At 46.9% G+C, this 17,814-nt stretch overlaps 2 protein-coding genes and 1 long non-coding RNA gene across 4 annotated transcripts in view; 2 read left to right on the top strand and 1 right to left on the bottom strand.

Moving 5' to 3' along the window:
- The first annotated feature begins 1,411 nt into the window (after positions 1 to 1,411).
- On the top strand, positions 1,412 to 7,389 carry igflr1 (IGF-like family receptor 1). Its single transcript, XM_076026351.1, has 6 exons — positions 1,412 to 1,710; positions 1,795 to 1,985; positions 4,248 to 4,281; positions 4,384 to 4,458; positions 4,629 to 4,745; positions 6,924 to 7,389. The coding sequence occupies exons 1-6, from the start codon at positions 1,626 to 1,628 to the stop codon at positions 7,247 to 7,249; spliced, it is 828 nt and encodes a 275-aa protein (XP_075882466.1). The 5' UTR covers positions 1,412 to 1,625; the 3' UTR covers positions 7,250 to 7,389.
- On the top strand, positions 2,002 to 4,119 carry LOC142888286 (uncharacterized). Its single transcript, XR_012926675.1, has 2 exons — positions 2,002 to 2,203; positions 2,509 to 4,119. It is a non-coding gene; the product is annotated as an uncharacterized LOC142888286 (long non-coding RNA).
- Positions 6,924 to 17,814, bottom strand: part of kmt2bb (lysine (K)-specific methyltransferase 2Bb) — a 27,220-nt gene continuing 16,329 nt past the window's right edge. For both annotated transcript variants that reach the window (XM_076026018.1, XM_076026025.1), the window contains exons 29-36: positions 14,410 to 17,440; positions 13,752 to 13,852; positions 13,521 to 13,661; positions 12,602 to 12,854; positions 11,786 to 11,893; positions 11,489 to 11,572; positions 10,973 to 11,102; positions 6,924 to 10,367 (exon numbers count right to left, since the gene is read on the bottom strand). In XM_076026018.1, coding sequence (XP_075882133.1) covers positions 10,092 to 10,367; positions 10,973 to 11,102; positions 11,489 to 11,572; positions 11,786 to 11,893; positions 12,602 to 12,854; positions 13,521 to 13,661; positions 13,752 to 13,852; positions 14,410 to 17,440 — 4,124 coding nt within the window. In that variant the 3' untranslated portion in view covers positions 6,924 to 10,091. The remainder of the gene's footprint in view (positions 10,368 to 10,972; positions 11,103 to 11,488; positions 11,573 to 11,785; positions 11,894 to 12,601; positions 12,855 to 13,520; positions 13,662 to 13,751; positions 13,853 to 14,409; positions 17,441 to 17,814) is intronic.

The following is a 17,814-nucleotide window of genomic DNA, read 5'->3' as shown; positions in this document are numbered from 1 at the left end:
GAACCCACCAGCCTCAATTCCACAGAAGCTTTTGTGCGATCAGAAATGAAAGCAGTTGCTTATGCGATTTTCTCTCTCTCTGGTAACCATAAATTGTTGCTCTTTATATGTGTGGCAAGGCGCAGAGGGCCCGGCGGGCTTCGAACCCCAGACCCCTGGGTAATAGCCATGTGCGCTTAACCATTCGGCCAAAGGGATATCCCTTTGGCCAAGTAGCCAAGGGTGCATGATCTATTGGAGGCATAATGACAGGACCGCCACTGTCACATACGTGTCTGCTCTGCTGAGCACATCTGACATCAGCCACAGTAAACTGCACACAATATAACTGCCACTATTTGGCAGCTGTGCCAGCTAGAAATTAATTTCTGAACACTTGGTTGAGTGACTGAAAATGCCATTGTAGTGTCTGAAGCATCTTGTACAATGGGTCATAAGCCACTGTATACTGTCACGCAGTCTGTGAAGGGGTTACCCCTAGCCGGGGGAAATAGGAATATACTTATAGGCAAAGGTTCCTCCGCACCCTTGTATGATATGTTCAACTGCTCAACATGTTCTGTAGAGCACCCCATTCTTTCCGGGACAGTCACTTGTGTTCCCTGAAAAGGATATAATGTGTCAAGATATGTGTGCATGAAACTGTAGATGCATGAAAATGTGCCAGTTAAAAGACGTGCAACTGCATTCTGAAGTAGTTGCAGATGTGCAATGGAGGACTGCTAACCCCAATGGAAAGTGCAATTACAGTAATCAAGCCGGGGGAGTTGATTACTGTTTCAAAGTGCTGTCTGTGCAGAAAGGGTTTGGTTTTTGCCAGCTGCATTAACTGGAAGACTGGAAGAAGCTCGTTTTTACCACAGCTTTAATCGTCGATCAATGGGTTTGGCGTACTGCGCCACGGAACCCAGTGCGACTGGGGAGGTCACGGAGGTGCCACCACGGACCACCAGGCATTTTCTCATTGAAATTGAAAAAGTTTTGTGCCGTGTATGACTGTATTGTATGTATAGCCAAGTGTTTTTCAATACATCAGGCTATAATTGATTGATCAAAAGGTATTCCTTACACTTCAGCTATAATAAAATGTCAAAAAATAAATAAATAAAAACTCAAGTCGTACAGTTTAGTTCGTCCACTGACAGTTACTGCAATTGGCCAACCCGAAGATGTATTACACACACAATCTTATATATAACTCCAAAACATCATTTATAAAATACGAACACACACTCAGGAAACGCACAACAGATGTAAACAAGTCAAGCATGGAAAAATTGCGACCGTTATAAACGACTTAGTGCGTGTCGGGACCAACGCTTTGAAAATTGTTCGTGAAACGTTAACACTTTAATTCCAAAAGTGTGTCGCTATTCGTTGTAAAGTGTTTTTAGCCGGCCCTCTTCCGGCCCGCGCTCTTCTGATTGTGTGCCGTTTTCCTGATTCATGCTTCACTCGGGTCTTTGCTTCTCTTGTGTCCGTTATTCGGGTGTAGGCCGATCTGCGGGCAAAGTCAAACTGGTAAATTGTAATGAAATTGCGTTACAGTACAACCCACGCAAGTTCAACAGGGGAGAAGAACGAGGCTTCGCTATTCCGTGTGATACTTGTTGTGAGACGCGAGTATGGGCTACTCACAGCGGTGCACGAACAGAACAACCCGCTGGCACAGTCACACGGGCTCGTGCATACCGTGCGAACTTGCACCAGGTACGTGTTCACAACTTCAATTTTTAACGGTGTCGTGTACGTTGTCGTGTGTTTTGACATCGTGTTACCTACCTGTTGCAACAGGGAGAGAAGTCACCCCGAACTGCGGATTCGACGACCGCGGAGGGCAGCATGAGCTCACGACCACGCCGTGCAAAAACAACACGTACAACGGCGGCCGGTGGTTTTACTGCAAGCCCTGCAGCGCGTGCCCGCCCGGCTACGCGTCCATTCCCTGCAACGCCACCACGGACAGCCGCTGCCAAGGGGCCGAGGTAACTGGTTCGTACTGCGGTCCAACACTTCGACAACTGTCTGAGTCTACCTGGACTCATCACTTGGGGGGGGGGGGTCAGTCCGTTTAAAACGATCGCGAAACCAGTTATCTTGGGCAATGTGTTAAATTGAATTAGCGCCGAGACGTTTTTAATTATTTTGACTTGTATGTTTTCTTGAGTTTATGTTGTAAGTAATTTGTGTTCCTGGCTATAGTGTGTGACTGGAGTTGTTGTTAGGGTTGCCACCCGTCCTGTTTTTCCCACTGCTCTTTTAAAATCTCTCCCGGCACACAATTTGTCCCGTTTTTTAGGGAAAATGACAAAACCTTATTTGATTTCCGTGTGTGGTCTGTCGCGATTGTCCCATATTTGGCAACTAAAAACATGTCCCGTAATGAACTGATACGGGACGCACTTCACTTTGTCCCCCCCGCAGACAGACTTGAAAGATCTCCACCCCTCCCACCCCCCACCACCCGAGATGTCCCGGATTTGAAACTCTAGGAGGTGGCAACCCTAGTTGTTGTTGTTGTTGTTGTTGTTGTTGTTGTTGTTGTTGTATTTATTGCTATAACATTGTTTATGCTGCAGTCTTGGCCTAGTCACTCTTGAAAAAGAGATTTTAATCTCAATCAGTAGTTTTATCTGGTAAAATAGAAGAGATTGATTGATTGACTGATTGAACAAAAGCGGCAAGCCCTGTGTGTGTAGGCATCACGGTTGTTGCTTAGCTCAAAAAGAGATTGGCTCGCTTTTCTCTGGACTTGATTTCAGATTCAGGGTTTTTTCTGTAGGGAAATTCCTTGTGCAACATGGTGGTACAGTTGTTTTTGCGCTGCACCACGAAGGTTGTGGGTTTGATTCCAGGCCTGGGACCTTTCTGTGTGGAGTTTGCATGGTCTCCCTGTGTCTGCGTGGGTTCTCTCCAGGTTCTCTTCCTTCCTCCCACACTCCAAAAACATGCATGTGAGGTGAAATGGATACTCTAAATTGTCGATAGGTGTGTGTGTGTGTGTGTGTGTGTGTGTGTGTGTGTGTGTGTGTGTGTGTGTGTGAGAGAGAGAGTTTGTCTCTATGTGGCCCTGTGATGAACTGGCGACAGGGTGTCATCCTGCCTTCACCCTATGTCACCCTGAGCTCAGGAATAAGCAAGTATTGAAAATGGATGGATGGAAATTCCTTGTTGTCACTCGATGGTTCCACTTCAGTCTGGTAGCAGGCTACACTAGAAAAGTCAGATCTAGCGTTTTAAAAACAAATTTCCCCCAAATATTAATCCAAAATCAGGTAAAGTATGACCACAAAGTGACACATTTTGGAGGAATTTTCCAGAATTCCCTGGAATTGAGTCGGGGATTGTTTGGGGTGATGTACCATCAGCCTGATGTTGAATGATGGAGTGACTATTGGGAATTTCCCCCAAAATATTATTCAGAAATCAAGCACAGTACAACCACAGTGACAATTTTTGGAGGCGCTTTATATTGAAATGCTACATGTAGCATAATTTTTTTAAATTGAGTGGGGGGTGGCCTGGGGTGGTGTCCTACCACTCTGAAGTAGCGTAATGGAGTGACGAGAAAGAATCTTCCCAAAATATTACTTTGAAATTAAAGTTTAAATTTTTTTTTGAAATGCTACGTCAGAATTTTCTGAAATTGAGTAAGGGGTGGCTCACCTGTATCGGCCTGAAGTGGAACCATTGAGTGATAATTACGAGGCCTACACAAACGTACACCAAACACTTATGTTGTTGTTTTAATTGTAACCAAAAAGTTGCCTACATTTTTGTTTCCTTTTGTAAAATTGTAATTCCTTAATTAATAAGCCTTTTCAGTGAATAATTACATTTTTACTGGACAAAAGCTGCAATGGAAATTTGCTCTTTCTCTCTGACCATGCGTGATGCATTTACGGTAATGCCTGGTGGCTTGACCGCCCTCGGTCTGCTGGCTGCATCAATCCTTTTTCTGTCCAAGTGCGCAAGAAGGAGGGCTTTAACAACAGTTCCTGATGCTGGTGCGTCAACTTCGTGTGAAAAGTTGCCCTTGAAACGTTCCAAATAAGGAGGGAGCAAAGCCACATTTTCGGATTGCAAGTTGACTCACAGGCAGGCAGACACACACAAACACACACACCCACACACAGAAAAACAGCTTTTGTACCTTGTCACCCACATTGAGTGCAGCAAAGCAACACCGTTTCTGTCGTGCTGCTGTCATGAGTGACTGTGTGCAATCATTGTTTTTGCTATTCTAGGTCAGCCTGAGGAGCAGCAGCACTGCCGTCCTGTGTAAGCTGACTTGACTTCACACACACACCCCCCCCGCCCCCTGCATTTCCTGCATCCAAATTGACCCTCTTACGCACTTGTTTTCACACTTCTCACCCGCAGGGGCCTTGCCATTCAGCATTTCAGTCTCCATCCTCCTCGCAGCTTTGGCCTTCATCTACGTGAGGAGTAGAAAAGGTTTGTGTGAAAACACCACCCACAAATTGATGATTAAATGATTGCCTTGCTTGCTGCCCTTAAAGTTTTTCTTTCTTCCTTTCTTCCTCTCTTCCTTTCTTTCTTTCTTCCTCTCTTTCTTTCTTTTTTTCTTTCTTCCTTACTTTCTTTCTTTCTTTCCTCTCCCACAGCTGCGATGAACTCGTCCCCAGTATCAGTGGTAACTTACGCCACAGACTCCCCACAGAACAGCGAGGGCTTCCTTTCTCCCGGGCCACGGAGTTGTAGTGAACCCACCGACCTTCTTTGTGAGTATAGTGTGGACTCAGAATCCCTTCTCTTTTCCCCTGCTGGCCGCTTTCCTCAATGTGTTTTTTGAAAGCGACTTTTCTCCTCAGAAAAACCAAAGCAGAGGTGGCAGCTTCTAAAATGACTGAAGTCAAACATTTAAAAAGTTATACATCGTTAAATACTTATTTAAATGTGCCATTAATTTATTAAAATACAAATTCATTTTATGTAAAAAAAAAATATATATATAATTATTTCACTGCAAACGTGCTGACACCAAAGCCAAGGTACTCTAGAATAACCTCACTCTAAAATATGGTCCATTTTTCTATTACCAACAGCATCGTTCAAGTAGCTCCACCTCAAGCAACAACAACTACAAAAAAATAATAAACAAATTACTTTGTACAGAATTTGTGTCTTTTAAATACAAAAGTAGCAAGCACATTTTTCCAATGTAAGAAGTAGAAAGCACATATATTTGTGCCCAAATGTAGGGAGTAAAAGTAAAAAGTACACATACCTAAAAAAAATCCACTTCAGTACAAAAGTATTTATACTTTGTTTCTTCCCACCTGTGAACATCTCTATTTTTACTCAATAAAGTTCAGTAACTAAAATGTAAGGTCCACTTCTTGCACATTTCCATGCTGCTATTTTTTCCATCGTGTATTCCAGTTGAACTGACAGCACATACAAAGTCATCTACTGAAAACTTTTCCATGACACTGATCTTGCTCATAGTGAAATCTTTCTCAGCCTTCAGTTGTTACAGCGAGAAGGTCATGTGATCAATCTGGTCGGCACTCCGCATCAGGTTCGATCGACCCCCACAAAGTCCATTACCTTTGCTGGTCAGGCAATTCCACTGTCCTCAGCGGTCATCAACCTGGGTGTGAGAATGGACTCCCACATGACGTTTGACACCCACATCAAGCATCTGTGCGAGGACTCCTTCTTCCACCTTAGGAACCTTGCCAAACGCCGCCTCTCACTCTCCCTGCCTGACGCTGGGAAACTGGTGCACGGCTTTGTCTCCTCGAGGTTGGATTATGGTAATGCTCTCCTCATCGGGACCCCTAGCAAGAGCATCCACAAGCTCTAATATATTCAGAAGAGCGCCCCTCCTGATGAGGGTGCGCAAATGCGACCATGCCCTCCTTGACCATCTGAGAGCACCACCTAAAGACTTACCTTTTCTAAAGGCCTTTCCTTGGCCTTTTCTGCTTCACTGCGTTTTTACTATTTATGTTTTACTGTTGGTTAGATGTCTGTGTCCAGTTGTGTGTCTTCTCCCTGTGTTTTCATGGGTTCTGTCCTTTTACTCAGTCGTCCTCCCTCACTTCAAAAACATGCATGTGAGGAAAATGGGGAACTCTTAAAATGATCCGAAGGTGTGACTGCAAGTGCAGGTGGTTGGTCAAAAAAGAATCCTATTTTATTTAACACTCCTTCTCTGAAGGTGCACAGGGCCGTGAGGATCCGCCACTGCCAAAAAGTATTTGGCACTTGTGCCATCTTTTGAAACAATGGGCTGTAATTGACATTTTCACCATTATGGGCGTACGACTTCAAAGTTAAGTGTGTCATTCATTTAGTGGAGATTTTCGAAGAAGAAACAGCAAAATCAAGTCGTTACATTTTAGATGCAGTGCTTTTTCACTCATGTCCCCTTAGTACGAAAGAGGATTAGGGCCACAAGAAGAGAAAAAAATATTACAGGAAGGAGATTTTTATTTAAGTTTTCATTTCGAGTTTTAAGTTGAAATTTTGAGAATAATGGATGTAAAAAAGGCTAAATTTCATGAATAAATCTTTTTTTTCACATCGCATGAAAACAGTGCTTTGGGCTTTATCTGCTCTTTATGTAGATGGGTTCAGTTGAAGCAACTTGAATTGTTTTTGCGAACTTGAAATAGTTTCGCCTCTCATCTGAAGGGCTTCCAAAGCTCTGACATCTTCAAGATCACAAGAGCAAGTCCAGTTGTCTCAACTGAACCAATCTACATGAACCATACACACAGTGAAGCCCAAGTCACTGCTTTCATGCAATGTAGAAAAAGGATTGACCCAACGCTACTCTACTAACCCTGCTACATTAAGATGACCTGGACAACTGAGAAGCTTCACAGATAAATATTTTTTTCTGCTGTTCTAACCTCAAGTCAACAAAAACATCTAACATCCCGCCGCAGGTCCTCTGATCCTCTCCGCACCTCTGCAGACAGTGCTGGATAAACTGGACGTCCTGGAGGAGCTGGTGATTCTACTGGATCCAGAGAGCCACGGAGTGAAGAACACCAAACACCTGGCTTCCCTCTGCTCCTTCCCCTCCACCTGGATCACTTACACCTACTCTATGAGGGACAGCAAGAGCCCCCTGAAGGCCGTGTTGGAGGGCGTCAACAGCCGGCACCCCGACTGGACGGTGGGACACTTGGCTGAAATGTTCCGAGTCATGGAGCGACACGATGCCATTGCAGTTCTCAGAAAACTGGACGTAAAGCTGCTGGATGTGTGAGGCGTTTCCCCGCAGGCTTTGGATTGTACTTTTCTAAGTCTCAACCCACGCATTTCTTTTTTTCATTTTCAACGAATCCAAAAGCCGAAAATCTAAAATAGTATGTAGAATCTTCTACGGCCATCTTTTTTTGGCAATCATCACAGTATGTACTCTGAAGCTGTGAGAGCTATTTTTCAATAAATATATCCACAAAATAAACCTGAATAATGATTGGATTTTTTTTTTCTTTTTTTTTCACAAAAAACATCCTGAAACATCTTAACATCTTTATTAAGCAAATAACATTATAAATAAAAAAGTGCATAGAAAAATTAAACAGGTTTAGAAATATGTATACAAATATTTACAAACTTAAGGTTTATTTGTACATGGTAACAAAGACGTAAATTTAAAGATCACATATTTTCTCATTTGTATGTCTTTTACACTTACTTTAAAATAACCCTACTTTATATATATTTTTATATATATGTGTATATATAACATACAGCTTTCTCAACAGATTCTGGGAGAGATGGTTTCGATAACTTAAGGTTTTTGACTAGTGCTGTGTAGTTTTCATTGCAAACACACAATCTCTCGCAGACGACACAGACACACACGCACGCACAACCACGTCCCAACCTGCATGCACACACACACACACTGTAAGGGTATGACATGAACCTACACTTAAATTACCATCCTCTATTTTTGCATCAGTATTCCCAAACATCTGTAAACAGCTGAGGTAGAATCCTTGCAAGGAGTTGGGAGTGACTCTGCTCTTGTGGTCAGTTAGATGATTGACAAGGTAATCTGGGCTCCATCCCAGTGATTGGACATGCAAAGTAAAGGGGGCTGGGACCAATTTGAAAATAATAATTACAAAAGAAAAGCATAAGAGAAATGAACATTTTCAGTTCTCAAACAGAAAAAGGGCTGATGAAGTTGGGCTTGTGGGGGGGGGGGGGGGGGGGGGGGGGGGGCAAACAGGGCTCACTTTCCTCCTGTGGCTGATTCTAAGACCGTCAGTATTCCACCAATACAAAAATAAAATAAGACAAAAAAAATATTCTTTAAAATTACCACTTTGGAGCAAATTCTGTCAAAAGGCTAAAAAAAAAAAAAAAAAAAAAAAAGCATGACACAACTGCCCCCAAAAAAGGAAAAGTTCAAGTACATTAGTGAAACAGAGGACATAGTTGGTGAACAAAAGAAGAAGGAAAAAAAAAACAAAGAGAAAAAAATAAGTCGGGCAAGCTTTCTAAACACACTCTACTGCCACCATCTGTACAAAGCACAACTTTTCACCAATAAAAAATATAAATCTAAACACGAATAAATAGAACTACAAAGTTGAACAGTGTGAATTCTTTTTGCCGCGTCACTGACAGTGCCGGCCCAACATGGACTAAGAACAACATTAAACGTTTTTTACTTTTTCTTCTCATTTTTTAAGGTGCTGAATGTATTCTCTCAGCTCCGGCCGCCACTGAGTGCCTCCTGCGACACCCACGTGAGCATTGGTGACCAGACCGCGCGCACACACATGCGCACACACACACTCGGGGGCGACGCTTTCAAACCAGTGCTCTCCCTGATTAGTAGAATAGCTGCAGAAAGTTCCACAAAGATAGCTTTGTTGCCTGTTTGTTGCCTGCCTGTGTGCAGCAGCCGTGGGTTCCAAACTCTTATTGCAGTGTGTAAAGAGCCTCTGGCGTTAGAGTAATAAAATAGAGATTTAAAAAAAAAACAAGGACGACAACAAAAAGAAAAAGATATTCACAACTCTTCTGATTTTGGCTTGGGAAGTGTTTGCTACATTTACTGTACGTCATGTCCTGATGACAACTACCTGTTGTTGGCTTTTTTTTTTTTTTTTGTTGTTGTTGTTGTTGTTTTTTTCGTTTTGTACGACACCGTCTATGAAACCATAGCATCTATGGGTTTTTCTCAACTCAACGCGGGACGATGGAGAACGGGTGATAAGACAGCTGAAGCACGACACAGGCCGAAACTGCAGGACAGTGACAGAGGGGGAACGGGTGGGCTGCTCGAGTGCATCAATCTTGTCTAAATGGTCTCAGCAGGGTGACTGAACACTGAACGATTCCTGATGAACAAAACGCCACAATCTGACTTTAAAAAGCGCTCAAAGCTTAGCACCGTGGTTTCGTTATTCACAAATGGAGACTGTGGTAAGAACACGCGTTAACGAGAAGTGCCTGATTTTTAAAAAAAACAAAAACAAACACGAAACCAAACAAAAACACACAAAACAAAGGTCTGAGTGAACGCATTGGCTCAAAAGGGGAAAGAAAAAAAAAAGAAAAGGAAATTCACTGTTGCATGAACCCCGCCATCACTGGATAATGGAGCGACAAGGATTACAGGTGTACTGATGACAACGGAAAGTCCCCCATCTCCCGGCAAAAAAATAACACAATTCTCAACAGATAAGGCTTAATGTGTGAGTCAAAGAAATGTTTGTCCTGCCAACTGGGTGGAAAACGCTCTCAACCACGTCTTCCGTTATTAGGGACAATTAAAAAAACTCCGCTGACAGCTGCTTCTTTCTTTGCTTTTTTGAACTCTTCACAGGCAGGAGGACCTTGTGAGAACAAGTCGGCCCGGGAAAAACGAGGCCATTCCTGCTCCTCTTCCATCCGCACGTCGGTTCTGAATGGCCAAACGTCCCCAGAGGGACCCGGTAGTGGCAAACTCCTCCCCTCTCATCCAACCCCCCAACCCCTCCCCCCCCAAAAAAAGCTCCAATCCAGTGCCACCTTCATTTAAGGCTTACTTAGTAAACAGGATCCCACTTCCTCCCCCCACCCCCCGCCGAGGGAGGGAGGTCTCAGTTGAGGAAGCGGCGGCAGCGCCGGGCGCCGCAGTTGCAGCCCAGCTTGTTGCTGGCGTCCTCGATGGGGAACTTGTAGTCGTAGGTGAGCTCCTCCCCTCGGTAGATCTTCCGCAGGGCGAAGATGACGATGTGCTTGCGGCCCTCCACGTTGATCACGCGAGAGTAGCAGTTGGGCTCGCACGAGTGGTTGATGAAGCGCGCCGCGTTGCCGTGCATGGTGGCGTCCACCACGTCAAAGTCGTCGATCCGGAACATGTAACAGCCGATGCCCTGCGAGCAAAATGTCGGGAACGTCGGCGTTCAGGTTTTTTGAAACTTGAAACTTAGGTGTGTAATATTTGGAGAGTGTTGAAGTAGAAACAGCGACATCAAGTGGTTGCATTTCACTTTCACTCTCTCTCCCCCGTCTGAGCCTGCCTGTAAACTACGGTGGCCTTCGCGCCCAAACCTGGATACCTCGCCCACCTTCTACTTTGTTGGTTTATTTGAAGATGCAAGCGCCCCGATTACAAAATGCGCTGTCAGACGGGCTGGATTGTCCACAGCAGGCTTCCTTAGAATTATGGCAGCTAACTGGAAGTAAGACTCTTGGCTACATCTCTATTCTCATATATAAATGAGAACTGTTATGGGCAGTATATTAAGATTTTGCCAATATAAAAATCATAAATCAAGCCAAAATGTACACAGCAAACCTTTAAGACTCCTTCTAGTGATTGCTGTATAGATTGCTTGCTGTTTTTAGTGCTGCAACAACAGAGTTTCCCAATTTGGGATAAATAAAGTCCATCCATTCATCCATTCATCCATTCATCCATCCATCCATCCATCCATCCATCCATCCATCCAGCCACAGAAACAGATAAGGGACGGACCTTGCTGTCGTAGTACTTCTCTCGTTTGTCGGTGAGAACAGAGCGGATGACGATGCCCGCGTACTCGATGACCATTTCCCCCGCTTCGATGTTCCTCTTGCAGAAAAGGCCACGTCCATGGATGGCGGACCTGCAACCAACGTGCCGCACGCTCAGATCAAACCAAGGATAAGATGGCAGCTCAAACTCCATCTCAGTGTGTGGTGGGGTGAGGTCATTACTGTGGCTGCAGCTCTTAAGAGCAACACAAGTCATTTCTACCCTCCACCCAAACCACTTCCTTCCCTCAAGTATTCCGCAGGCGTACGATTCAAAGGTGGGCAATAAACGTAATTAGATGACAGTATTTGCCCACGGTAGGTTACGGTTGAGACCTGAGCACTGTGAATGCTGATTAAACATCGAGATCATATTGAATGAAAAAGAAAGGCATGTGTGTTATAAGTGCACACAGATGGTTTACTTCACTTTTCAGTTAAAAAAAATGTAGTCAACAGTGGTGGACTCTCTGCTTACCTGTACACTCCTACAGCCTCCTTTGATGTTCTTTCCAAATGTCTGAAGCGCATGGCCATTGGCAACTCCAAGCTGGTGGCTCGTCTAAAAGAAAACAAACACAAAAAAATGAGGGAAATAACTCTTTACTATTCCAATGTTCTGTATTTTTATCTAGAAAAGACCATTATCTTAGTTTGCAAAAAGATCTGAAAAACAGCCTTAAGCTGAGACAAATAAGAAAAATGTTGCCAAAATTGTGCTGTTTTTTTTTTTTTTTTTTTTTTTTTAACAGGAAAAGGGTGGGTGAACTCTGACCTTGTGGACTTCAAGAGAACTTCGTCTTCCTCGTCATCGTAAGGCCCAATATCGGGAAGCTGACGATGCTGAGAAGCCAGGAAATTAAAGATGTCAAATGTTGACTTCCTGTGAAAGGGGAGGGTAGAATAACACATTGGTTAGCCTCATTGTTGACACACACACACACACACACACACACACACACACACACACACACACACACACACACACACGCACACGCACGCGCACGCGCACACGCACACGCACACACGCACACACACACGCACACACACACGCACACACGCAGACACGCAGATACACACTGTAGTGGAAAAATGTTTCTATGTTTCTATGTATTTTAAGAAACTTTCAGGTTTTGCTCTGTGAATTTGCATTTGGGCAATGGCTACAGTGTGAGTCAGTATTTGTCTTCTTGTGTTTCAGTGTTCTGAGAGGCCTTGTGTCTGGCTGTGTTTTGGCCTCCTTCTCTTCATTCCAGGAGAGGGAAAAACACTGCCCATTTTAGATTTTGAAGAAGAAACAGCAGCATCAAGTTGTTACATCTTAGATTACGGCGTCTTTCCCTCTCCCTGCCCCTCCTGAGCTTGCCAGTGAGCTACTGTGGCGTGCACACCTACACCTGGATACCTTGCCCACCTTCTTCTTTGTTAGTTTTTTTGAAGATGCCAGCAGTATATTAAGCTTTTACCAATATAAAAATCGTTAATCAAGCCAAATATTACACACTGGACCTTTGAGATGAATGACAGAATTTCTATGCACACATTAGGGATTGCGGTGTTTCAGTGTGTGCACTGACGACGGCTGTGGTACCTCAGGTGGAGCTCCGAGCGGGCGCAGCCGCTGGGGTTGACGGGCAGGTCGTCCTCCTGGCTGAACTGCTTGAAGAAGCGAAAGGCGTGCCGCTGGCACCGATGGGCTCCCTGCAGCTGCTCCAGCAGGAACAACACAGCGTCGTGGATCAGGCCCAGCATGTAGGCGCCCGTCATCCCGTGGCAAGCCAGGGGCCTGAGCCGAGCGATGGCCCTGGCCTCCTGCACCCCGTCGATCACCGCCTTCCACGCCACTGAGCGGGACATCGGAGGAAGTTGTTATGTAGAGATTGATTTGCAAACTCTTCCTAAGTTAAAACATTAGTACTGTGGTATTTCAAAAATAAATATAAACTTGTTTTCTTGCGTTCTTTGAGGTCTGAAAACACTGCATCTTTTTTTTGCTATTTTGACCATTTGTCATTTTCTGCAAATAAATGCAAGAAATGACAATATTTTTATTTGGAATTTTGGAGAAATGTTCTCAATAGTTTACAGAATGAAACAAAAATGTTTATTTTACTGAAACACATGCCTATAAATAGTAAAATCAGAAAAACTGATTTTTTCCAGAGTTGTATATATATATATATATATATATATATATATATATATGTATTAGAGCTGTCAGTCAATTAAAATATATATATATATATATATATACATACATATATATATATATATATATATATATATATATATATATATATATATATATATATATATATATATATATATTTATGTATATATGTATATATGTATATATGTATATATATATATATATATTGAAAAAAATCTATTTTTTTAAATTTGTGAATCAATTCATAATTGGCAATGTCATCATCACGATTAATCCAAGAATACATTTTTTTCCTCACCCTTATTAATCACTATAAATCAAGCGTTCTTCTTCTTCTTACCTTCCACACTGTCAGCCTCGACGCTGAAGCCGTCCTCGCTGGTTATTTCAAACTTCAAGTGCGGCTGGTCCCTGCTGGCTGGGAGTTCGTCATCCTCGTCCGACGGCGGCGGCACTTCATCGTCCGAGGTCGAGGCAGCACCTAGAGCAGCGCACAGACGTGGTGTTAAAACACGTGGCGAGTTCTTCCTCTGCTCTTCTTTCGCAAGGGTGATAAAGGAGGCCGCAGTACCACAGTATTTATTCCAGTCTGTGAGAGTGCTGGTCCCCGCTGGTTCCCAGGCCTGTTGTTTGCCTTGGTCGCCTCGACATACATACTCCCAGGGCTCGGAGCTGAGAGAGAAATTACATGTTTACGGCTCGCACTGTAAACCACGGGCCCATTTCAAAGCAGGTTCGACAAATTGAGTGTAAACCTGATCTCTGAGCTAATGTACTATGAGGTTGGAAGTTTTTCCGTTGCAGAAAAGCTGAGATGAGTTGGCTTTAAACAGCTCTAAAAAGGCAGCGTCAATGGAGCCCCGACTTGACGAGACACCATGGCAACAGAGAAGAGTCGGGCAGCGTGTTTCACCTCAGTAGAATTAGACATCTGAATGCGCTCATGCCACGAGTTTCAACATGTGTTTAAAAAGAATTGCAACACCGATGCAGCAGGTCAATGCATATATTCAAATGTAGTCAGTTGCAATCACAATACTATCAGAGGGGAAAACTGCTCTTGAATGGTAGCTTATAAATATGTTATGTGCCTCAGACGTCTGTAGGAATGACCTCATGAAACAAATCAAACAGACATCTGAGAGTAATTTTCTGAACAATTCTTGCTGCTGAAAATAAGACCTTGCCTTGTCTTAAAAAAAAAAAAATTAAAAAAAAGTCAAATTTACCCAGAGCTGTCCGAGTCACTCATGCACTCCTCCTTGAGCTTGTCCAGGTTCAGCACTCCTTTCACCGTGGGGGTCTTGATGCGGACCCCCGAGGCTCTGCTGGAGGAGACACTGGGGAAGGTGGGCTTCACGCGCTCGTCCTCCTCGCTGGCGTGCTCCTGCTGCAGGAAGTCCACCCTGGACTTCTTGGTGACGATGCGGTCGGAGAGGGAAGACACTCTCTTCATGCGGACGTGGGTCCGCGGGCGAGACGGGGGTGGCGGCGGGGGCGGGGGCAGGGACGGAGGCGGCGGCGGCGGCGGCGGCGGCGTGGATGGCGAGGGAGAGGGAGGCGACTCGGAAGGATCGGCGTCGGGTTCTATTAACAGGCCCGGCGGCAGGACCAGGGAGGAGGGGCTCAGGGTCTGAAGCCCACCCCACTTGGGGGTGTAGTTGCTGGCCATGGCCTGGTTGATGATGGCCTGGGCGCTCTCGGCGGGAGTCAGGGGCGGTTCGGCTGACTTGGCCGGCTGCCCCGAGGCTTTAGACGACTTGCTGGACTTCTTGGAGCTCGACTCTTTCTTCTTTTTTGCCTTCTTCGACTCGGGGTCGCGCTTCGCCGCTTTTGCGCTTTTCTTTTTCTTCACGCCGGACGAGGCGAGGGCGCAGCCGCCGCCGCCACCAGTGCCAGCGCCGCCACTGTTGCTGCCAGCGGTGAGCAGCTGCGTTATCGTAGTCGGACTCTGGAGGGCGGGTGCCACTGTGGACGCCGCCACCGCCGCCGGCGATATGTTGAGCACGGCGGGCGGGGCGCTCTGGCCTCCTGCCGCCGCCAGCGTGGCCGACAGCGCGTTGCTCTGCAGCAGGCTGGCGATCTGAGTCACGCAGCTGTAGGAGGAGGAGGTGGGACACGGCAGCTGGAAGGTGTTGCTCTCCGGGTTCTTGACGAAAATCTGGCCCAGGCGGTTGACCAGCAGGACGTGGGGCGTGGGGTCCACGTTGGGGCCGCCCACCTCCTTCACCGTCAGGATGGCGTGGCCGGGCAGAGCCTGCGACACAGCGGCGGCGGGCTGCTGGGACTCCGAGGCCGGTCGGGGGGCCGAGAAGTTGATGGAGATGGTGTGCTCGGCCACGGCCTCCTTCTGCACGGACAGCGAGCTGTAGCCGTTGACGACCACCGGGGGCGCCGCCGCCGCAGCGGAGGAGGTGGAGATGGTGAGGGAGACTGGCTGCGCTCGCTGCGTGGGCTGAACGGGCAGAGCGATGCTGGCGCAGGTGGACGACAGCGCGGGGAGGCTTTTGGAAGGTGCGTTCAGTAGCGCTTGAGTCAGATCTCCCACAGGAGTGAGGGTCGTCAGTCTGGCCGCCGGCTGATCCGGTGACAAGTCGTGAGAGGAATTCACAGGCTGCAGCGTGACGCTCGCTAAGGGAGGCTGACTCGGCGCAGGCAAACAGGAAAAGACGAGGCCCTGAGGAGGGAGCGGAGCATCTGGGGACACTGAAGGGGAGGATTGGATAACATCCATCAGACTGGTCTGTTTGTTCTCTGTGGAATTTAAGGATGATGCATCCAGCGAACTATTTGTTCCGTGATTCAGCGGCGCGGCAGCCGACCGGTCTCGCTCAGAATTTTCTCGCGAAGGACTGGGCTCACATCTCTCCAGGACGAGGGGAGTCCCGGCTGTGAATCCCAACCCGGAACCTTGGAATAAAGCCTCGCCGTACGAGGATTCAGGCACGTTTGTGAGTAGAGAAGGTAGAGCGTCGGGAAGCGGAGTAGGAAGCACGATCTCCGGAGGCTTGGGAGGAGCGTCGGAGCTTTGCTCTCTGAGCGAAGAGGGATTTCTAGGAACCGGCGGGAGGGAAAACCCAACGTTGTCCTCGTTAGTCTGAGTGACATCCGGCAATCTGAGAAGCTCATGGGCGGAACTTAACGAGAAGCTGGCTGATGATGAGTCTGTGTGTTTACTGAGGGGCGTCGCTTGGGGAAGAAGGCTGCGCACGCCCTGCATTCCATTTGCAGTTTCTGATTCGGGGACTTTCTTGTTCCTCGCCTGCGTCTGCGCCTGGCCGGCGACGCCGACTCTCTGCGCCTCGTCGTTGGCGGCGACGCTGGCGTCACTCTCAGCACCGTCATCGACGCCATCCAGCTGGGCCAGGGGCCGGGAGGAGGGCGAGGAGGGCGACTTGGGTCGATCTTTGGAGGCGGGGCAGCTGACGATGGTCCGCGAGAAGTCGAAGTAGTGCTCCATCTCGTCGTCGGACGAGGAGTTGGCCAGGTCGTCCCGGGCCACCGAGCGAGGCAGGCCGATGACGCGCGTCTTCCTCTTGTGCGCCTCGTGCGCTCGCCCCCAAAACTCGCCCCGGTCGTCGTCGCCCTCCACCACAATCTGTCTCTCGCAGTTCATGGCCACTCCCTCGTTCACGAGGGTCTCTTCAATTTCCAGTTCCGCCCGCACGTCCCGGTCCAGGCCCATGGCCGGGTCCTTGTGGAAGGAGCCGTAGGCGAACTCCTCTTCCCCCTTCTGCTGCTCCGAGTTGCCCTGCGGCGACGTTCCGTTGGGCGGGGACGCGTCTTCGGGTTCCGGGGACGCCAGGAAGTTGTGAGGTACCTCCACCGAGTCCGACTGGCTCAGGTCGAAGGACAGGCGGCTCCGGGGGAGGTGGGGCAGGGACGCGGAGAAGGTGAGGTTCGGGGAGGGCAAGCTGCTGGTGTTATCCTGCCATGTGGCCTGAGGGAAGAAGGTGGAGGTGCAGTGGGTCATCGTGTTCCCGGGACAGCGGACAGAGGAAGCTCCTCGGCCTGCGCCCGGGCGGGAGGACGGAGAGTTCAGGAGGCCGTCGGCAGCGCTGAGCGGGAAGAGCGGCGAAGACGGAAGGGAAGACTTTCCCGCTCGGAGGGTAACCTGGCTGGGGAGGGGCCCCAGCGGAGGGGGTGGGGCGGGGCCACGCGGTCCAGCGGTCTGCGAGTGCGGCGGGTGGCGGCGGACTCGTCGGGTCTCCTCCAAATCACTGATGGTTAAGATGTGGTGCGGCTTCTGCAGAGTTAGACCTGGGAGGGGAGCAGCGACAAGACGTAAAATACATGATTTATTATAATGAAATAGCATTGTTGTCATCATCATCATCATCATCATCACAATACATACACTACCAGTCAAAAGTTTGGACACACCTTCTCATGCAATTTTTTCTTTTATCTTTACAACTTTCTACATTGTAGCTACACACTGAAGACATCAAATATAAGAGTAAGATATATGTCATTATGCAGCAAAGAAAAACACGTAAATCTAAATATGCTTTTTATGAAATGTGGCTATCGTGTTATTTTACACTTTTATTGTTTCCTCCATAATTCCATGTCTGTTCATACGTAGTTTTGATGCCTTCAGTGAGAAATTGCAATGTCAAAAATCACAAAAA

This window comes from Nelusetta ayraudi, unplaced genomic scaffold (genome assembly GCF_046127955.1).
Source record: "Nelusetta ayraudi isolate G7.1 ecotype Tasmania unplaced genomic scaffold, CSIRO-AGI_Nayr_v1 ptg000003l, whole genome shotgun sequence".
NCBI classification, from domain to species: Eukaryota; Metazoa; Chordata; class Actinopteri; order Tetraodontiformes; family Monacanthidae; genus Nelusetta; species Nelusetta ayraudi.
The sequence above is the reverse complement of the archived record's forward strand: the minus strand, read 5'-3'. Positions and strand labels throughout refer to the sequence as shown.